The 22,804-nt window shown below is 50.7% G+C and overlaps 1 protein-coding gene across 22 annotated transcripts in view; it reads left to right on the top strand.

Moving 5' to 3' along the window:
* RYR2 (ryanodine receptor 2) overlaps positions 1–22,804 on the top strand; it is a 722,683-nt gene that overhangs the window by 359,232 nt on the left and 340,647 nt on the right. For all 22 annotated transcript variants that reach the window (XR_010599784.1, XM_065589065.1, XM_065589068.1 and 19 more), the window contains 3 exons: positions 540–723; positions 1,724–1,859; positions 6,571–6,666. Coding sequence is in view for 21 of the 22 variants with exons in the window: in XM_065589065.1 (XP_065445137.1) it covers positions 540–723; positions 1,724–1,859; positions 6,571–6,666 (416 nt within the window). In the remaining variant the exon portion in view is untranslated. The remainder of the gene's footprint in view (positions 1–539; positions 724–1,723; positions 1,860–6,570; positions 6,667–22,804) is intronic.

The following is a 22,804-nucleotide window of genomic DNA, read 5'->3' on the forward strand; positions in this document are numbered from 1 at the left end:
ACCCCAATCCTGCTCCTGCAGAAGTCAGTTGCAAAGCTCACTTCAAAGGAAGGAGGAGCAGGGCCATAATAAGTGTTATGTTTTTGAGTTATTTACTGTAACTGAGATCCTTCATTCTTCATCGGTAACAATTCCTCCCACTCCTACAGTGATTCCTTCATAATGTTTTCTAGTTCTAGCTCTTCATTTAGCTTGTAAGTGAGGTGACGACACAGAAACACCCTGAGCAGGTGTAAAAGTTGTGTTTTCTTTTGTTTTGTCCCTGATATTTCCTTCATCACTCCAAATATGGAGGTGAAACACCAAGAAATATCTATTCTGGTTATTTTAAAAAAGCTAAATGGAACTGATATAAGTCTCCTTTACCAACTCTCTTTTCGCAATGCATTTGACTTATTGTTGGCGAGGAGGGAACATTGAGAGGACAGTGTGTTAGAGCAGAGAACTCAGGTCTGATTTTAAAGCCGTGAAGAGAAAAAAAGACAATGACAAATCAATTCATTTTCAAAACTTAGAGAAGTGTTTGCAACTCACTTTAGGGGCCTTGATGCTCTCAGCAAGAAAGTGAAGTCTTCCACAGTTGACTTTCCCATTGAGTCAGTCAGTCTGAGCCTTCAGGACTTGATCGGCTACTTCCACCCGCCAGATGAACATTTAGAACATGAAGACAAACAGAACAGGCTAAGAGCACTGAAGAATCGACAAAATCTCTTCCAGGAAGAGGTAGAATTTTTTCTTTATGTTGTTACTGTATTTTCCACATTGTGTACACCAGTAGGGTTTTTAACTGGTTTGACCTAACAATAACATTATAGGTAGCTGGGTGTCTTGTGGGAAACCCAGGTTTAGGAGCAACCATGGGGCTCAGTATGGTAGAGGGGACACTTTCAATTTTGAAAATAGCTTTTGGGAGGACATTTTGATATTCAACTATCTGCACTAATAGCATAATTTTGAAAATCTAATTTTTTGTGTGAGTTTCGTGGATGATTCATGTAACTGGCAATCTGTAATGCTGAGCCTAGTTTTAATAAGTTTCTGTTGCAATACATCAATAGTCAGAATCTAAGCTGATAAAATCATTTCAGTAATTTTTTAAAATTTATTTTTATTTTGAGATGGCTGCACATCTGATCCTAGCCTTGCTTATGTGGGATATCCATTAGTTTTTTAGGGTCTGCTCCTGCCTGTGATCTGTACTTATTTGGATTTTTTGGAGGGGAAATTAAAGGTTTTATTTCCTTTCCCTTTTTAAAAAAAATACTATTTTCTGAACATCAGAATTACTAAAGTGCCATTCAGGATCTCTGAATTATGATCTCCTCTCAAATGTAATTAGTAATTACTGTCATAAAAGACGCTTTAGCTCCCTCTTTTTATACTGGATTATGCCCTGATGCAGCAAAGTACTTAAGCACGTGCCTTAGTTTAAGCGTGTGTTATCCCACTTACTTTACTGGTGCCACTAGTAATTGATCTTGGAACTCGGGTATTTAATATTACTTTGGAAGACTCATAGAGCAAAAATACTAGTAGCAAAGCATTGTAAAACATTCTTCATCATTTTCCTTACTAACTCCCCCCAGAGATAGCTACATATCTACTTTGTGTTTTACATTTATTTTTCTTTTTGTCATGTCTTCTTTCAGTCTACATTGACATCTTTGTAGACTGTGTACAGAAGATACTTTCTTCTTTGAAAACCTGAAATTTTTCTTTCTAGGGTATGATCAACCTTGTCCTTGAATGCATTGATCGCTTGCACGTGTACAGCAGTGCAGCCCATTTTGCTGACGTAGCTGGGAAGGAAGCAGGAGAGACTTGGAAATCTATTCTAAATTCTTTGTATGAATTACTAGGTAAGACATATTGTGGTTGTCTAGGATTTTTTGACAGGAAACTAACCTATTCAACTGAAATGAAAATCTTAAACCAAAGACTGTTGAAATTATCTAGGGACTATATTGGAGAAGACCTTCCATTTCAGTGAGTGTGGAAGAATGATTATGAATAAAATGAAGTGAGTATGCCTTGATTAAAGTAAATGGATATCTTGACAAATCCATGGTTTTTTGCATTTGTGTCTTGCACATGGTTGGAAAAAATATTTATATTGTAGTTTTGCCTAGAGGTCTCAGTCAACATTGTCAGGTTCTGTATAAACATGCATAAAGGTACAGTATCTGTGTGGGGAGTGCTGTTTTCTGGATGACATAAAACTAAGATCTTGACTACTTGTGGTTATTAAAGTTCCCATGACCTTCTTTGTAAGGGTCTTGATGTCCTGGCCAAATGTTCACTTCTGTAGTAGCTTTCTGTTTCCTGAACATTTCCCCCAATAATTTCAATTGGATACAGTATTCTTCACTTCCTGTCTATAACAGGTATGTTCTGTTACTATATGCTGCTCCTGTTGGCTGATTTTCATCCCAGAGGTGGCTGCTCTTCAGTTGCGGGAAAATGACTATATAAAAATAAATCCTTCAGTTCTAAAACAATGGAATAAACTTCAAAATCGCCATCATAAACTGCATTTATTTTACTATATTTTCCTGCCTCACCCATACTGTGCCAGAACTAATTAAACATTCCTTAACCTGTGAGCAGCTTTCAAATAGCTGCCATTTTCTTCAGATAAAACAGACAAAACCTGCCACAGGACTGTTCCATTCTTTCCCTCGCAAAGTGGATCAGATAAAAGCAGAGATTTTGCTACATGAAATCTTGTCGAGTTACATGTAGACCAGCACTGGAGGGGGATGTTGCACACACTTTGTCAGTGGGTTTCAGATATTTGCTGGCAACACAGGAATGGTGAGACTTGGGAATCCTGGGTTTCATTTAGGCTCCAGAGGGGAGTGTTCTCTAGTGGGCACAGACCTTTCTGCCCATCCTCCCCCCCAAAAAATCTGCCCCAGTCCTGTCTCTTCCCCACTCCTGACTCCTCATTACAGTCCCATTTTCCTCACCTAACCAGTCCTGTCTCTACTCCTCAGGCTCCTCATCCCAGTCCCAGTCTGTTTGTCAAGTCAGTCGTTGTCTCTCCCTCCAGAGTCCCAGTCTCCTTGTGAGCTATTACCAGTTCCAATTTCCTTGTCCCTTCTTTTTCTTCCCCTCCCGCCAAGCTTTTCATTCCATCTCAGTCTCTCATCCCACCCACTGTCTCCCCTCCACCACCCATCGTTGGTTTCCATATGTTGTAATTGCATAGCAAAATGCATTTTGCAGGTTTTTGTTTTGACATCTTTACCATTATATAACAGGCTTGATGTGTAATTACTATATATTTTTTGGTAGGTAATTCTTAAGCGCATCGGTCTTGATCTGGGGATGGTAGATTTTTTCACTATGCTGTATTGAACAATGAAGGTGCTGTTCAGTAATTTCCTAGGTGATAGATAGATATCATTTACTTTGCCTTGTTTCCACAAACCATAGTTTCACATTGAGTGTGTATGTAAATCAAAGTGGTTGATATTGTCATCATTCATGGTTTCTGAGATGTTTTGTTGTTTGTGGCATATAGATCATCCTTAAGAGGGAGGAAATGTACAAACCTCTACCTGAGATTGTCTTGTGTTTCATCTATAAAAATGACTGCAGTGTATTTCCTGACAGAGGAGCTACAGAATGTGTGCGCATTCTCTATCAGAAATATATTCAGTCATTGTGAGCATATAGTGTTTCTATCATGTTACTAGGGTATCACAAATTAGGATGGGCACTCCTTTGACTGAGTGAGACTCTCTGGTGGTCTTGGTTTGCTATACAGTCATATATTGGTATGAGAAACTAATCTTTCCTCATTTGATTTGTTGCAAAATAGTGACGAGATGCTGATCTTCAGAGCTTCATATGCAGGATTAGAGGTCAAGGAAAAGTGAATAAAAATGGAATCTTGTATTGAAACTAGTTAAAGGCAGTCATTTCCCCAGAGCTGCACTTTTGCTAAGCTGTAGGATGGTTAGTTTTGCTTTGTTTATTATTTATTTATTTAATTAGAGTTGTTATATAGTTATATATAATTATTATATAGTTCTTTTTTCATATCCATAATGTACATGGTACAGACATATTAGAAAGCATGCTGCCCATCCCCAGAAACTCCCAATCGCAATGTGTCAATATAAGCATAAAGAGTAGTGGGATGGGTTACTGCATACAAGTGAAGGGGCTGAGGTAGCACATGGCTATGTTTTGTTGGTAGAATGATAACATAGTATCTTAAACTGAGTGAGTGAGGCATAAGGGAGGTTTTGGAGGTAGAGATTAGGTGGGAAACTTCAGAGGATGAGGGGAAAAAGAAGTAGTGAAAAGAGGAGGGATATCACAGTAGTTCTGATCAGTCTTTTTGCAGAAAGCTGGTGGGATATTGTGTAAGGCGGGAAGAGGTATCTGAAAGGCTTAAGTGGGAGGGAGCTGAAGGTTGTGAACAGGCAGCCAAGCTTGTAAGGTATATGAGTCAGTGGGGAGGAGACTGTTTGAATTAACAAGAGAGAGTACAAAGTTGTAATGGATGGAAGTCTGCATAGCGTCTTGACTTTATTCAGAGGCATTTGGCAGCAAGGGAAAAAGGAATTGGATGTTGGGAATAAATGGAAAGTATTTTGTGGTGTAAAATAGAGAGGCAAATGCATTCTGGGAGGTAGGGAGGATACTGAATCAATAATGGAGAAGTGGAGGCTGGGAGAGGCAGAGCAGTCATGGATATCAATGGACTCACGGTCACAGAAGAGCCAGGTGAGGGCAGCAGACAGAGGGAAAATATGAAATGCAGAAGGAGGAAGTGGATGGTGTTCAGAGAAAAGGAACTCTATTATTGAGTGATCAGAGAAGGAGCACTGTTTAATGAAGGCAAGGTGAAGTGAGTGGCCATTTTAGTAAGTGGGGGAGTTGATCCAGGGCTAAAAGTTGAATGAGGAGAACGGGGGGGAGGAGGACAGAAGTCTATCAGGTTGGACAGAAAATCAACATAAGGTCATTGAGAATGTGGGTGAATGGTAGATTGTGATGAGGAAATGAGAGATCATCAAGTGTCAAAATAGGGTATATGGTGGCAATATCAGAGAAACCAGATCTATCACTAGTAAATGCATGGAGTGGCTACTACATATATTTGCATTTCTGTTTTTCTTTGTACTATTTGTAGCAAATGCTTATCAAGTAGCTCTTTGGAATACTTAATCCCAGTGGCCATTTATATCCTCAGTTTATGCTGTTTACTATGAGGGTAATAATTTATATGGTAAAATGATTGTGATTGTACAATTATCACTTGTATCTTTTCTGAAATGTAGAGGGGAACACATGGTTTGGGATAAAGGGAAGGTTAAAATGACACAGCAAGTTCCAGTGAATGCGGACCTAGAAATTGGATCTTTATTTTATGCTTTTATTTCTTTAACTGATCATCTGTTCACTGCCTGATAGTACCGCTGAGGCTGATCCTGTTAGTTTTCTGTCCTTGTTATAAGCCTTAAAAGGCAACCTTGAAAATGTAAATTTTAAAATGCAGTTTGTCACTTTCACCACCACCATAGAAGAGGAACAGAAGAGAAACTTTAAGGTCTCTGAGACTAACGGTAAAATTTCAAATAGTTATTTTTATTATTTTTTGCTTGCTGTCATTGTTGGAATTCTTTATAGTTGCTATATGCTACCTGCTAGGAGACACTTAACCTATGCACGTGCTTGATCAAGCACTCATTCAGTCATGCTGTTTTGAGTTTTTTTGTGCTGATGGGAAAATAGATTGGAGTGGGGAAAGCAAGATTTGACCCATAACTTTCATTGGTCATCAATGTAGTTCTAGGTATGCTTTTGATACTCTTTGGGTATTTAGTACTGTATTGAGATAAAAACTAGGTCTATCTACAGATTATCGAAAGCAATGAATTAATGAATTAGGGTTGTTTTTTTCCCCCTTTTCTTTCATTTCTATTTCTATTTTGAGTAACATTTGAATTTGGTCTACATAAGAAGTTCTTATGTAGAACTTCTACATAAGTTCTACAAAGGAACTTATGTAGAAGTTCCTTTGTTCCCGATCGATTTTTTTTTTTAATATCACACCTGTACAGTACGTGAAGTACAAATCCCACAAGGGTAGAAAGCTTGACAAACATGACCTGAACATAAAATGCATTGTCATCTTTTTTTCTTTTTCTTTCTTGATCATACTTATTTTGCCAGTGCAAGGTAAATCCCACTGTCCCCTTAGGTTTGTGTGTTCCCCCTCCTCCTTTCCAATACCCTCCTGATCCTCCAACAGTAATGCTATATCGGGATTTGTTCAGGAATACCAATGGACTTACTTTTTGTTGCTTCAAAATGGACTACTTTGATATTCAAATAGGGATCTAGGAAGATGACTGTTGGCTTTAGATAATTTTTTTTACAGCGATGGGCAATATGATGACAAAATCCTACAAATTTTACTATTCAATGATTTGCCAAGTTGTTTTGCATCTGGTTGGTTGGATCATGGTTTATCACAGGAATTATGGGGTTTCTGTTAATGTGAATTGGACATATTTATTAACTTTTTTTCTGTTTTTCTTCTTTTAATAGCGGCACTTATTAGGGGGAATCGTAAAAACTGTGCTCAATTTTCTGGATCTCTTGACTGGTTGATCAGCAGATTGGAAAGATTGGAAGCCTCCTCTGGTACGTTTTTCAGTATTCTATCTCTCTTTTTCCCTCCCAGTTTCTTCTTCAAAAATGTATAAAGACTTGATCAAGCACTCATTCAGTCATGCTGTTTTGAGTTTTTTTGTGCTGATGGGAAAATAGATTGGAGTGGGGAAAGCAAGATTTGACCCATAACTTTCATTGGTCATCAATGTAGTTCTAGGTATGCTTTTGATACTCTTTGGGTATTTAGTACTGTATTGAGATAAAAACTAGGTCTATCTACAGATTATCGAAAGCAATGAATTAATGAATTAGGGTTGTTTTTTTCCCCCTTTTCTTTCATTTCTATTTCTATTTTGAGTAACATTTGAATTTGGTCTCATCCTTGGTTACCTGCTATATTATCATCTCCATTTTCCAATTGGGGCAAAATACATAAGCGGGATTGCTCACATGAATAGCCCCCAAACAGCATATCCTGCCAGGAAATCTTTGTGTTGGGTTTAAGGTAGGACAATACCTTCAAAGTTCATTGGTAGATTGGTTAATATGTACATTGAATGTGTGGTGTCAGAAGGCTCTAACTATTGGTTACATTTTTTCTGCATAAAATACATTTGCCTGTTTTGAAACTCTGGTTTTGGTTATTGGGAATATTACTTTTATCAACATACTTAAAGCCAAAATGAAGTTTTATTTTAAATGTGAAATTGAAGAATTCTTATTTTTGTATTTTAATTATCTGGTTTTACAGCTCCGAAAGATCTTCGCAATCCCAAATCTGGTTGTATTATGTAAATTGCAACAATGCTGGTATTGGTCAGATTATCCATTTCATTTGGATTATGGAGTGGGGGGGCGGGGAAAGAGTTTACTAAAGAACTTTGAAGTGGCTGATGTTAATGCAATGAGTATGGGTGCAGAATGCTATCATGAAAGATGGCCCTCAAGTAAGTTTGTCTAAAAGGAGTATGTTTTTGTTATACTGTTTATTTCCACATTTAAAGCTGCTGATTGCTTTTCAAAATAACTAAATAATATAATTAAAACATTAATAAAAAGTCTAACTCTTCTCCAACCACTGAATCCCTCATGCATCTAAGAATTATCTTTAAGCACCTGTGTCTTAAGTTGTGTTTGCTTTGCTCAAATTGTTTTGGGTGAAGCTTACCCCAGTGCAGTGAGACAGTGTAAAAGCTCAAGAGGGACTTAAGTGGTGCATACGCCTTATAGTGGCCTACTGCACTGAGGTTAATTTTATCCTTAATGTGAAGTGCTTGTAAACCTGAGTGTTGTTGAAGTGGATGGTGTCCCAACCTGGTCCTGTCCCACTCTCTGAACGAGCACCTGTCTGTTGTGATTTGATCCCATGTTATGCATCCGAAGAAGTGGGCTGTAGTCCACGAAAGCTTATGCTCTAATAAATTTGTTAGTCTCTAAGGTGCCACAAGTACTCCTGTTCTTCTTTTTGATCCCATGTGTGTCTAATACCCCCTGGGTCTGGGCAATGACTGATCATTGTTTCTAGCTTTAAGGGAGTCTCATGCGCACTCTCAAGTGCAGACTCCATGATACCATACTTCAGCAGTAGGAACCCACAGTCTGACTCTGGAACCAGTGCCATAGCTTCCCAGAGCCCCAGTTGCTTAGATACATTCTTCAGAGTCCACCTCATTGTGGGAGCTCTGGTTTTCTAGTTATGCTCTTCATGGACACTCTGGCAGTAAAGCAAGGAATTACAGGCTAAGCAAAGGAATTTCTTATACACACACTTTAGCCTTGAAAAGCACAATTGAGTTCCAGATGTATGGAAAACAGTGAACTGCTGAATGCAATCCTCCTGAGTGTCCTCCCCATCCTTCTTAGCCTGATTGTCTTACTTCTGGTGGTGAAATGGCTGAGGGCTTCTGGGCAGAGCTTCTGCTGGTAGCAAATTCATTGTTCCACTAGGGTAGGCACATTCAGTGTTGATAGCTCTTGATTGCTCTGTCACAGCTTCCCACGCACACTCTTTCCATAATATGTTAAATTTCTGCTTAAAAATAAATGTTCAAGGCCACATTAAAGCTTATATTCAACGTGAAGGTTGAAATGTAACATGGCATTCACAGAACCAAAATGGAATTAATAAATTGACACAGACATAGGTGATATTGTAAGTATTAACCACTGGGATTATCTTGGATACATACATTTTCTACTTCTTTCCCTTTCTGTTTCTGAGCATTTTTCCACCCCTCACAGTTAGCCTTGTACAAGGTGAACAGGAAGGAGCATGGGTGGGTCATAAATTGCAGGGCTTACAATCTAGAAAAGCAGGTATATCTCAGTTATTCCCCATGTAATTACATAATTTCCTTACTATCTTGATTAGGTCCTGTGCCAGATGCCCAGCACATCTTGATGTCTGGGGTGACCAACTGGCACTTTCTCTAGAGAAGCTATTAATGATGGACCTAGGCACCTTTGATTGCTGAATTGTGCTTCCAAGGATCCCCGCTTCTACCTCCCCTGGAAGTAATAAACTAAGCATGGGATTCACATTATCATTAAAGTTACTTTTCCGGCTCAACATACTTTTGTTTTTAACTTACCAGCATTCAGGGTAATTCTTTTAAAACCTTAGAACAGAGGTTTTCCAACTGCAGGTGGTGTGGAATGTATTCTGGAGAGGGCGAGGGGTGTGAGAAGCCACTCTGCCTTCAGAACTGTGTGGCCACAGAGTGGCAGCTGCTGGCTGGGCACCCAGCTCTGAAGGAAGTGCCGCCACCACCAACAGCAGTGCAGAAGTAACGGTGGCATGGTATGGTGTTACCATTGAAGGTAGCTCTGCTGCCAGCACCAGCAGAGAGGTAAAGGAATGCATGCCACCCTTACTTCTCCACTGCTGCTGGCAGTGACACTACCTTCAGAGCTGTGTGCTCAGCCAGCAGCCGCCACTCTCCACTCTGCCTTCGAGCTAGGCGGCTGTATATGTACTTGTGTGGCAGGGGTGGGGACATAAATTATTACAGGCTCAAAGACGGGGGGCACGATCAAATAAGTTTGAGAACCACTGCCTTCGAACATACAAAACTAGGAAATTGATTGAGTAGTACCTTGGACTGTATTGAAAAGGAATAGTTGTGCAGAATAATAAATAATTGTATTTAGGATGCTCAGCAGTACGCTTCTGTTTAGCTATGCATATTTAACATGACCTTAATATTTCTAGAACTCCACTAAGTCAAAACAGAATTTCTATTGGCCTGAGTGGCTTGATGAGATATACAGTCAATATTTGAAGACATTTTATTTTATAGATCTGAAGTGTCCATCCCTGGGAGTCTGGGCACCACTTAAAAGATATTTATTTGTCTTATCAAAGTGTCTCACTTCCCACTAGTTTAAAACAGTCAATTTGCTTATTTATTACAAAGCTCTTGTTTTTTAAAAATTTGATAGTGTATTTTTTTTGCCTCTTTCCACCTCCTTTAGTTTGATCCAGTAGACAATATATGGGAGACGAATTTTCTAGCATTAGAGAATCTCTTGTATCCCAAGCCAGTAGTCAGAAATCAGGGTTGCATTTCTATAAATTACAATGCTGATTTAAGGGCTGTTAATCCATTTCTTTTTTTTTTATTTGCTGATGTAATTGTTATCTTTTCTTTCTGTTCTAAATACGAATTTTTAATTCTTTTAAAAATTATCTTTGTCAACCTGAGAATGTACCAGTATGATGTCACACAGGCAGTTAGGTAGATTGTAATAAAATCTTGACTTAACAGATATAAATTGGGATCAGGGAGGAGTGGCTGGGAATAGACATTTGAGATTGATTTTTGACTGTTTCCCAAGAATGTTTTCCATGCTGACAGTCACATTACTGGTCTGAAGGCAAAGTAATATGATGACTATTACAGCTAATATTGCAAAGAAAAATGACCATAACCTCTTAGCCTCTTGTTCTTTCCTCCTTTCAATGTAGTGGGTTAAATAAAGTATTTATGGGAAGAAAAGAGTACTACTATGACACCTGTCTTGTACACTTCATACAAATTAATTCCGTACCTCTTAGATTTGCTCAGAATTCCATGTGCAATGCAGAACAAAAATGTATATACTTCTATTTTTTTTTGTTAAAGATCGTTGGGCAATGAGTTCTTTTGGTGCATAACTTGCAAACTGAGTGAGTCATAAGATAGAGAGGATGAGCTGAGAAACAGGTGAGCTGAGGAAAAAATATAAAAGGGATATCAATATAACCAATCTTTCTTTTCCCATTTTTTTCATGAGCTATTTTTCATGAGTGTAGATAATTTAACAATCTAGCAGAGAGTAGCACAGTTTTATTTAACTTCTCTGTTCTCTGACAAAATCATTTGTCTTGCAAATTTCAGCTTTAACTAAAAAGGAAAAATGGATACAAACAAATTTAAAAAGAAGCATACATGGCATTCATTAATGTCAACAAAAGGGGCACACGCATATATATGATATGAATTTAGTGTATAGTGGGTTTTTATTGCCTCGAGACTTTTGAACATAGTAGACTCTTCTGTCACTACTTGCACAGTCTGCGCAAATTTCTTTTCACCACCAATTCACAAGCTACACCAGGAGCAAAGGCCTTTAATCCTTAACAAAGGAAAGAAAGAAATGCATTTGTTATGTAGCTTTTGGTGAATTGTTTAGAAATCTGAATGCTTTAAATGGATATGATTGATAGGCTTATCCTGACTGTCTTGCTACATCCTAGATAGAGCTGGCTGAAGTTTTTCATGAAATACTGATCTTTGATGAAAAATGGCCATTTTTTCCAGACTTTCTGATGAAAAATCTCCACTTTTTGCCTTTCCTGCTCATCTATCTATTCAGCTGCACAATGGAAAGGGGGGGAAATAATAAAAGGGTTGGGGGCACAAGGGACAGAAAGGGGATGGGGAAACAATAACAGAAAACAAACTGAAAATTGAAAAATCAGTTTGTTTTTTGGCTTTGTATGTTAATTGGAGAATTCAAAAAAAAATAATTAAAAATTTCAAGAAAACTTGTTGTTTTAAATATGATTGAAACATACCTGTATTTAACCAGCCCTAATCCTACGAAGATTTCATCTCTTCTGGGAATGCTGCAGCCAAGGGATTCAGAGGCTGAGTGGGACTTCCTCTGAAATTGCTGCTTCCAGCTGCTGTGGGTGGCTGTTCCATTGTCCTGGAACAGAGAGCAGAGAGACTCCCTCTTTTATTCCTTAATGCTTCCCCTGCTGGTGCCCATGCAGTGAAGCGGAAGAGTGACTAATATGGAGAGGAAACAAGAGCTGGATTTGGGGCCGCATGGGGAGTACATTGGGACAAACATTTGGGTGGGTGACTGTAGTGAGGCCGTATTGGCAAACCGGGAAGTGGGCGGGCTCAGCCGCCCACTACGAAAGGCCCCTCCCCCAGCCTAGCGGGAGGGACCACTGGACCCAGTACCAAATGATTACGTGGGACAACTAATAAAAAAAACAGGGAGCGAGGTGACGGTCATAGGTTCAAAATCAGGGAACCAGATGGGGACACCGAGCAGAGAACCCCGGACAGCGCCCACTGCTCCTCGAAGGTGGCAAGGGAGCCAGCAGACGCTGCCCAGTGGAACTCCGCCCGGAGACGTGAGATCAAAGAGGTATGAAAGTAGGCCCCACAGTCGCAGAGCACCCCCTCGTCCAACATCTTCTCCCTGGTATTATAGATGGTGAGTTTGGCCAGAGCTAGGAAGAGGTTGACGAGGAGGTCCCGCGACTTAGTGGGGCCACGGACAGGGTGTGCATAAATAAACAAGTGCGGGGAAAAGTGTAGCCAGAACCTCAACAAGAGGTTCTGGAGAAGCCGGAAAAGGGGCTGCAGCCTGGCGCACTCAAGGTAAGCGTGCGCCAGGGTCTCCCTAATGCCGCAAAATGGGCAGGCCTCAGGAATAGGGGTGAACCGCGCCAAGTACACGCCCGTGCTCACGGCCCCATGAAGGAGCCGCCAACCAATGTCCCCGGCGGGCCTTGGAACTAAGGTGGAATAAAGGCTGGCCCACCGGGGCTCCTCACCCTCCACAGGTAGCAGATAGTCCCTCCACTTGGTGTCGGGGCGGGACACGAGGGTGAGGTGATGCAACGTGTGGAGCACGAGTGTGTACAGGTGGTCTCTGGACGCGGTCCGAAACCGGACCGGCTGCAAAGTGTGCAGCCGGCTCGGATTATGGGAACGGGGGAGCCGGGGGGGCTCACGGAACAAGGGCCCGAGAAAAAGGTCCGGAGGGCCCGGGGTGAGGGGTGGGCGGGGAGCGCCCTCCCGCAGGGCCCGCCACAGGAAGCCGAGAGCAAGAGGTGACAATGCAGCGCCCACCTCCTGGAGTACACGCAGAGGGGTCGCGAGGGTGGAGAGCCCCATGCGCCGACCAAGCGCGCGGGGATCCACCCAGTCCCCTCTGGTGTAGTCCAGGAGGTCTCCGACCCTGGTGGTTTCCGCCAGGACCAACCTCCGGCTCACCGAGGGTGACTCCGCCACCTGCACACGGAGATCGGGATTGTGCAGCAGGGGCTCCGCGAGGAGATCCACACCCTCGGTGGCCACAGTGGACCTGGTCGCCGAAAAAAGCTTCCAGGTCCGGAGAAGGTCCTGGTAGAAGACCGGCAGCTCCGAGAGGTCTCGCGGAAGACCTCTCGGGTGAAGAAAAAGGAGCTGCCGGTCGTATCGGAGCCCTCGGAGGCGGCGGAGGAAGGCGTGCGCTAACGTGCTCCATGCCGGACTACCCGCACCGTAAAGGAGCCTCTGCAGGGCCTGGAAGCGGAAGACATGGACCTGGCTACGAAGGCAGACCAGGCCCTGTCCCCCCTCCTCCAGGGGAAGACTCAGAACCCCTGCAGAGACCCAGTGCAGTCCAGGCCAGAAGAACTCCAGGGCTATCCTCTGGAGCCTGGCCAGGAGTTCCGGGGCTGGGCTCAGGGTGTTGAGCCGGTGCCAGAGCATGGACAGGACGAGCTGGTTCAGCACCAGCGCCCTCCCCCGCAGGGAGAGACACCGGAGCAGTCCCGTCCATCTCCGCAACCGCTCACGCACCCTGGCCTCCAAATCCAGCCAGTTCTCCGACGGAGAAGGATGCGTGGCGGAAAGATAAACGCCTAGATAGAGCAGCGGACCCACGCTCCACCGAATGGCTTGAAGCGCGGGTGGGAGGGAGCCCGCCTGCCAACCGTCCCCGACCACCAGGCCAGAGCTCTTGACCCAGTTGACCCGGGCGGAGGAGGCGGCCGAATAAACGGCCTGGCAGGCCTCCACCCGCACCAGATCCGCAGGGTCCTGGACCACGAGGAGCACGTCGTCGGCGTACGCCGACAGGACCAGCCGCAGCTCCGGCTCCCGGAGCACCAACCCTGCCAACCTCCGACGGAGGAGGCAGAGGAAGGGCTCGATCGCCAGAGCGTACAACTGGCCCGAGAGGGGGCACCCTTGCCGTACTCCCCGCCCGAAGCTGACCGGCTCGGTCAGGGTCCAGTTGAGCTTGACCAGACACTCCGCCTCAGCGTACAGCACCTGGAGAAAGCCCATAAACTGGGGCCCGAAGCCGAACGCCCGCAGAGTGCCCAGGAGGTACCCGTGGTCCATCCTGTCGAATGCCTTCTCCTGGTCCAGAGACAGGAGGGCGAACGACAGACCATCCCTACGTCCCAGCTCCAAAAGGTCCCGGACCAAGTACAGGTTGTCAAAGATGCTCCGGCCCGGGACGGTGTAGGTCTGGTCGGGGTGGACCACGTCCGCCAGCACGGACCCCAGCCGCAGCGAGATGGCCTTCGCTACGACCTTATAGTCCGTGCTGAGGAGCGAGACGGGACGCCAATTTCGTAAATCGCGGAGGTCCCCCTTCTTCGGCAACAAGGCGAGCACGGCTCGCCTGCACGAGAGAGGGAGGACCCCGCCCTGCAAGGACTCGGCCCAGACGGTGACAAGGTCTGGGCCGAGGACGTCCCAGAACACGCGGTAGAACTCCACGGTCAGCCCGTCCATGCCCGGAGATTTGTTAGTGGGCATGAGCCGGAGGGCTGCCGAGAACTCGGCCAGAGAAAGAGGCAGCTCCAGCCGGTCTCGGTCGCCCGCGCTGACCGTCGGGAGCCCGGTCCAGAGCACCCTGCGGGCCTCGGCGTCGGTCGGATCCGGGGAGAAAAGAGCGGCGTAGAAGGTTCTGGCCCTGCCACGCATCTCCTCCGGATCTGTGAGGGGGACGCCGTCCTCCGCCAGGAGGCAGGTGACATGCTTTTTTGCCCCCCTCCGTTTCTCCAGGGCGTAGAAGAAGCGGGAGCCGCGATCCATCTCCCGAAGGAGACGGATGCGGGATCGAACAAACGCGCCCCGGGCCCGGTGGTTTTCCAGGGCCCGGAGCTCCTCCCGCTTCTCCCGGTACGCCGCGCAGAGGGGTGAATCCTCGGGGCCGGAGGCCAGACGCCTCTCCAGCTCCAAGACCTCCCGCTCCAACTGCCCTATCAGCGCATCTCGCCGCCGGCTGGCGCCCCGGGCGTAGTTCCGGCAGAAGAGCCGCGCGCGGACCTTCCCCACGTCCCACCACCGCCGCGCCGAGGGAAAGGCGCGCCGCTGCCCCCGCCAGGCCAGCCAGAACTCCCGGAAGGATGCCACGAAGCCCACGTCCTCCAGCAAACTATTATTAAAATGCCAATAGGCCGGCCCCGGCCGCTCGGAACTGAGAGAAGCCGTCACGGTCACCAGATGGTGATCCGAGAACGGGGCCGGCCGGACGCTGGAGGCATGGGCCCGCGCCAGATGAAAGCGGGACAGATAGATCCGGTCCAACCGGGAGTGGTGCGACCGGTCGTCCTCCACCCGGACATAGGTGAAGGTGGTGTCGTCGTCCGGGTGGTGTTCGCGCCAGACGTCCACCAGGGAGTGATGGTCTACGATCTCCCTGAGGACGCCCGCGGCTGCCTGGGAATTTTCAAGCCCGGAGCGGTCCCGGTCCTCGAGGGTGGTGTTAAAGTCCCCGCCCAGGACCAGGCACTCGCGAGAATCCAGAGTGCCGAGGAAGGCCGCCGCCCGCTGATAGAAAGGCACTCGTTCCAGGCCCGCGTTCGGGGCATAAACGTTGACCAAGTTCAGAACCAGCCCCTCCACACGGGCCCGGACGTGCAGCAGGCGGCCCGGCACGACCTCGGCGACCCCCAGCACCTCAGGCCGCAGCCCCGGGGAGAACAGGGTGGCCACCCCAGCCGAATGGGCGCTGAGGTGGCTAAAATAAACCCCGTCTCCCCACTCCAGCCGCCAACTAGCCTCGACGGCCGGAGCCGTGTGGGTCTCCTGCAGGAAAATCACAGAGTACCCCCCCTCCCGAAGGAAGGAGAGCACCTGGCTCCTGCGGAGACCCACCCTACAGCCCCGAGTGTTCAGCGATGCAAAGGTGGTAACTGTCATGCGGAGGGCTGGGGCAGATCCTCACGGGCGGAGGGACCATCGGCCCCCAGCGGGCCCCGCAAGATCCCGGTTTCGACTCCGAAGGTCAAAAGGGAGTCGCGGAATCTGCGGGCCCGCCGATAGGCCGCGATGTCCCGCCGACCGGACCCCCGCCCCTCCCCCAAAAGCGCCTGCACGGCCCGGAGGACGAGATGGAAGTCCCCCCAGCGCTGAAGGGCGAGCTGCACCTTACCCTGGGAACCACGGGAATCCGATAGAAAGAGGCGTAGCTCATCCCGCAGCACGGAGGGGGAGGCAGCGGCCAAGCCGCCGCCATCCTCCGGCGGGGCCCCTGAAGGGTCCTCGCAGCCCACAGTGACGGACATACAAGGGGCCGAGTTCCGGCGCCGCTGCGCCGGGCAGCCCGTCCCCATCCCCGGCAAAGGAGAGGGCGGCTGAGGGAACAACACAGCCCCCACAGTGGCAGGAAGGGGAGACACGAAAACCGCCCCCTGAGGGTTGTCTGCAGGCAACGGAAATGCGACAACCCCGGGAGCGGCAGTAACACCAGAGGTGGCAGACAGAGACACCTCGGGGACAGGATCTGGGGCAAGGGCGGGAGTAGGGGCGGGGCTCGAGGCGGGAACAGGGACTTGGGCAGGAGAGGGGACAGGATCAGGGACGGGAGCGGGAACGGGCTCCTCATCTCCCGCTGCCAAGCCGCTAGACTGCGGCTCCCCTCGGCCAAGGTCAGCATCCGAGGGGACGGAGGCAGCAGGGACAGGGGAAGCCTCAGGGGCAGGAACGATGGAAGGGGCGGGATCGGGGGCAGGAACCGGCCGCTCAGCAACGGCTGTCGCCCCGAGGGGCTCGGCGGCCGTGCACGAGATGGGAGTCGCGGCCGGGCTGGCAGGTAGGGCTAAGGGTTCTCCCAGGACTAAGTCGGGAGCGGCAGAGTGGGGCGAGGAACCGGGAGCAGGAGAAGGGGGCGGGACTAAGCCAGCACCCGGATCGGGGCCCGCTGGCGGAGGGTCGTCCTCCCCCTGAGTAACCGGGGTCAGACCCAGGGCCTCGATCTCATCGAAAATGGAGGCGAAAGCGGTCCCCTCGGCCCCGGCCGCCTCCCCGCCAGTCACAGGGACAAGGGCCGCCCCGGCATCGGCGGCGGGGGGCACAGACGGAGCAAGGGCCGGGAGAACCGCTGCTGAAGCCTCCTCAGGCGTGGGCCCAACAAAAGGGACAGAAGTTTCCCCAGCCGCTGCCACGGCATCCACGGTCTCCATGGCCGGCACCTCCTGCTGGGCACCGTCCGGGGGCGCGGAAACAGAACTAACAACGTCGGCCCCCCGCGGCATCTTTCGGGGGGCCTGCTCTCCCTCCTCATCAGAGGGGAGGGAGAGAGCCCGCGACCTGCGGGCGCCGCGCTTCCCCCGGACGGTCACCCAGCCCCCCGAGGTGGAAGAGGAGGTGGAGGGCCGGTCAGCAGGGGCAGGGCCAGAGGGCAAGGGCGATGGCTTCGGGACTTGGGGCGGCAGGGTCGGAGGGACAGCAGGGGAGAGGGAAACCTCCCCCTGGGGCGGGCCCTTCCCCGCGGCCGGCGGAAGCTGCCCCGCCCTCTCCTCCACATGCCCCGCCGATCCAGGGTCGGCGACGGCAAGGCCCGCCTGCCCGGCCGTCTCCGCAGCCAGAGCGGGAACCGCGGCAGAAGGAGGAGGGGCGGCGGCAGCAGCAGTGTCCGAACCGCCAGGGTTGCCGGCGATGACAGGGCCGGCACCCTCCCGGGCCCCGGGGGTCTCAGACGCCCCTCCAGGCCGGGCCAGGGGACAGTCCCTCCGGACATGCCCCGGCGCCCGGCAGAGGAAGCACCGGGCCTCCCCCGTCGAATAGTGGACCCGATAATGGGCCCCCCGGTAGGGCACCAGGAAGGACCCCTCGAGCGCCACTCCGGCACCCGCCGCCGGTGGCAGCTGAAGCTGGACCTGCCGGCGGAAAGACAGGATGTGCCGGAGGGCAGGGTCCTTACAGCCCAATGAAAGAGAGCTCAGAATGGAAATGGGCTTCCCCAGGGTGGAGAGGGCCGGCAACAGGGCGGCGTTGGGGAGGTAGGGCGGGACAGAGGTCAAGAGCACCCGTACGCCCAGGTCCTCCAGGGGTTCCAAAGGCACAAACACGCCCCCCACCGCCAGGCCTCGTTCCACCGCCTCCTGCGCGGCGGCCACCGACGCCAGGAAGAACACGGCCTTCCCGTACATCTTGGAGGCCGCCACGATGGCCGTAGGCCCCACCACCCTCGCCAACGCCCGCACATAAGTCTCAATGTGGGGCGAGGCAGGCACCAAATGGCAACGGACGCCATGCCTCCTAGTCAGCGAGGGGAAGGGGCCGTGGTCACCAGGGACAGGTCCAGAGGCGGCGGTCGGGGCGGACGACGCGGCGGCACGCAAAGAGGCGGCGGCCACCTGGGCGTATGCTCTGGGGGCCGGAGGTGGAGCACCACCAGAGCTGGTGGAAGGGATGGCAGGAGAGAGAGGGGCCGCGGCCGGTGTCGGGGCCGCAGCGGGGACCGTAGCCCTGCCCGCAGGAGGTCTGGCTCCACGGGCAGGGCCCTTGCCCTTCTTCCTCCCTTGGCCCTTCCTGCCGGTGGAGGGGGCAGCCGTGGCAGCGGCGGTGTCCGGGACAGGGCCAGCCGAGGGGCCGGCCACTGGGGTGGGCGGGGGTTCAGGGGCAGGGGCAGGGGCAGAGTCCCCCGCCATTACAACCTGCAGCCGCTCCTCCCCTCCAGGCAAAAGACAACACGAGGGAAAGGCAACCACTCCCCCCCGCTAGGCTGCAGGCTGGGGAGGAGGGTGCCAATGGAGAGGGCACACAGGAGCGAAAAGAGAGGGGTGGGGCACAGGTACCAAAAAAGAAAGCCGGCTCCCCCGGCTACACTGGGGCAGGGGGGGGACTACAACAGTGAAAGGGGGGGGTGAACAGTGCAAAAGGGGGGGGGCAACAAAACGGGGGTACAAGCGCGCGCGGGGGGGCGAAGGGGGGGGGGGTGCACCGAAGCAGCAGCTCGAAAACAGAATGGAACGTCCAGCCAGCTGCAGCCCAAGGACAAGGAGGGGTAGGAGGAAAAACTCCAGCCAGCCGCAGCCCAAGGACAGGGCCGGGAACACGGCCAGCAGGCTAGGAACCGAGGGGGGGGGGGGGGAATGGGCACCAAAAAAAAAGAAACCGAAGGGGCTCAAAAGGAGGGGGTAAAATAGGGCCAACTAATACAAAGGGGGCTACAGGGAGGGGACCCCACCAGCGAAACGTAGGTGGGGGGCAGGAGAAGTCCAGGGCGGGGGAAAAGGTGCACCCACAGCGTTCACGAAGCGCAGGCTCTGCCGTTCACTGCTGCAAGTAAACAGTCCCGGACGATGGAAATGGCGGGGGGAGCAAACAGCCCCGCCGAGGGGCGAAAAGCAGTTCCAGGTGGCACGCGGGGCGGTGGAGGGGTTGTCGGCAGCTGTCGGCGGTGGGGGTGGTGGTAGAGGGGGAGCAGATGGACGAAGGGGGGGGGACCGCACCCCCCCACACACCCCCTTCAACAGTCCGCTACGGGGGACGGGATAGCAGGCTCCCAAGTCGACCTCGGAGCTTCCTGGCAAGCGACGGCTTCCAGTCCGAGGAATTACAAACGAGAGGCTCAGTACCGTCCACACTCCTAACGCGACTGGGGGCACCACCACCCCAGGAGCAAAGATGGCAAAGTCACTCAAAACACAGTCCTCAAACAACCCCCTCCACAATCTCCCGAACCAGGGACACAGTCTCTTCGCTCTCCGCGACGGAGGCAGCGGCTCCCACACAGGAACAACAGCAGCAGCAGCGAGCGGCAGTCAGCCGGCTGGGCAACCGGCCAGGCAGGCAAGCAAGCAGGCAGGTGGGCCCCCAGATGGTATCGGTGTTGGCGTAGGGGGGCCGATGCTTCTCCCTCCGGAGGCGAGGGCGAGGGGGGGGGCAGGCCGGCAAGGCCCCCCCCTCCGCACTCACTCACTCACTCACGCAGTAGCAGCGGCAGCGGCAGCAACAAGGAGAGCAGCAAGCAGCAGCTGGAGAGGGCCAGGAAAGGCCAGAGGGAGAAGGGAGCACAGAGAGCTCCTGCAACCTGTAGTGAGGCGGCCTGGGCCCCGACGGCCCCTGAGGGAGAGGAGCCTGAATTGGCACCCAAGTGGGCGGAGCCACCGCCACCTGTTCCCGCCCCCCGGAAGTCAAGGGGCGGGACAGGAAGTATAAGAGCCAGGCCCCAGCCCTCAGTTAGAGCCCAGCGGCCGGAGAGGCCAGACGTGCCGGTGCGAGCTCCGGCTAGACCGAGCCTTTCCAGAGCCAGGTACCCCGACGCGGACGGACCGAGCCTCCCCAGAGCCAGATACCCGGACGCCGGCCGACTGGACCTCCCCAGAGCCAGGTATCCCGACGCGGATTGGCCAAGCCTTCCCCAAGCAAGGTACCCTGACGTAGACTGGCCGCACTTGCCCCGAGCACGGTACCCCGAGGAGGAGCCCGAGCGCCCCCCTGACCGGAGACCGGAGGAGCGACCCGACCCAGACGACCCTCTGCGAGCTGAGGAACCCATGGTGTGGGACCCCGCTGTCAAGCCCGGCGAGGAGCAGGTACCAATGGAGGGGGAAATGGAAAGCAGCCCGGGGGTAGCTGACCCCAGTCTGGCTACAGCAGAGGAGCCAATGTCGGTGTGTTGCGGTCAGGACCCCACCGACACAGCGGCAGACTAACTGCCGCTCTTAGGGCCCCGGGCTGGGACACAGTGGAGTGGGTGGGCCTGTGTCCCCCCTGCCACCCCACTTAACGGGTGGCAGCCTCCCCCTCCAGCCAGCGCTCTGGCACCGCAACTGAGCTATTGTTTGCTGCCCTGAAGGAGTGCTTGTTGCCCCACCCTGACTGAGGGTCTGGGGCGTCCCGAGTTTGTCCGTGCTCAGCTCCTGATACCCAGACCTGAGCCCGAACCCCTGAACTATTATTTGCTGCCCCGCCCTGACTGAGGGCCAGGGCCTACTAACTCTGTTTGGGGCTCAGCCTGCGGGAAGGTCCTGAGCCCCTGAACTATTGGTGGTTGCCCCGCCCTGACTGAGGGCCTGGGCCTACTAACTCTGCCTGGGCTCAGCCTGCAGGAAGGTCCTGAGCCCTTGGACTATTGTTTGTTGCCCCGCCCTGACTGAGGGCCGGGCCTTAACTCCTGACTTTACTGCTCAGCCTGAAGGAAGGTTCTGAGCCCCCTGGACTATTGTGTGCTGCCCCGCCCTGATTGAGGGCCGGGCCTGAACCCCTGACTTTACTGCTCGGCCTGAAGGAAGGTTCTGAGCGCCCTGGACTATTGGGGGTTGCCCTCCCCTGAATAAGGGCCTGGGACGTCCTGAGTTTGTCAGGGCTCAGCTCCTGATCCACGGAGCTGAGCGCCCGAACTATTGTTTATTGCCCCGCCCTGAGCTAGCGCGGGGGCTTGACTGACTTTGTAATCCCCAGCTCCGGCAGTGAGGACCGGAGCCCGGGCCTGAGTTACTGCCGGACCCTGACGGAGAGGAGGAGCTCATTGCAGAGGCCGTGTACCTTTGGCCTAGTCCCTGCCAGAGGGGCGGAACCCTGAGACCGATCCAGGCCGTGTAGTGAGGCGGCCTGGCCCCCGACGGCCCCTGAGAGGGCCCGACCCCCGCACCGGACGTTTACAGTGACAAATTGAGAGTTGGTGGGCAGGGGATGAAGGACTGCGAGCTGATGGGGTGGAGTGAGGGAGACTGGCTTAGCAAGGAGACTGGGAACCAATGGATGGGGAGGTTGAGATTAAATGAGGAACTGAGAGTATTGAGGAGTCTGGACCTTGCTGGGCAAGGGGAGTGGGACAAGGAGCCTGGCTGGGGAAGACTCCATTAGTCACTCCATTAGCTCCCATGGCAGAGGGCTGTGCTGTAGAGCTAAAGGTTCCCACTCCACTGATGATCAATCAGTACGATTCCACTAGATTTAATATGTTTTTCTCAGTTTGCTTTCAGCCTACCTATTACACTGCCTACACAAATCTTCCTTAAAAGAACATGAAAGTTGCAAAGTCAAAAATACAGATGTTAGGAAATACCAGTTCGGTGGAAAAAATAGTATGTGACCATGTAATTAAAGACTGTATCATAACGCATATACACAAGAGGGCCAAATTACAGTTGTACAGGCAATCTTAATTCTAGAATTTCCTTACATTTGGTTGTCTGACATTGCAACATTAACAGCCTTAACTTATTCTATTAACACTTATTTGGTGTAAAATGGATAACAACAACATCACAGTTACATAACATAGATTAAAATGTATAAATTGTATTAACCTTATTAAAGGCATAAGCCAACCAATGACTATTTTTTGTTGGGGGGGAAAACTTTTCTTGTAGTCAGGTTATTATATAATCGTCTAGTATTGGATTTCTTGCACTTTCTCTTCTGAAACATCTGATTCTAGCCACTGTCATTGACAACCACTGTATCAGGAACCATCATGGTCCAGAGGGCTTGTTAGCACTAGTAAGCACCAACCTGCCACTCAGTGACCTGCTAGTTGTTGTCAGAATAGGAACTGAACTCCATAGAGGACCCCAGTCCTGGAATCTGATTGGCAGAATGCTGGGGGTCCTGACTGGTTGGCAGCTTCTATATAAACCTAGCACAGGAACAGGAAGAAGTACATGCAACTAGATTGTCCCTACTTTGGACTGCTTCCACTGAGATAC

The sequence above is a fragment of the Chrysemys picta genome, chromosome 3 (assembly GCF_011386835.1).
Source record: "Chrysemys picta bellii isolate R12L10 chromosome 3, ASM1138683v2, whole genome shotgun sequence".
Classification (NCBI taxonomy): domain Eukaryota; kingdom Metazoa; phylum Chordata; order Testudines; family Emydidae; genus Chrysemys; species Chrysemys picta.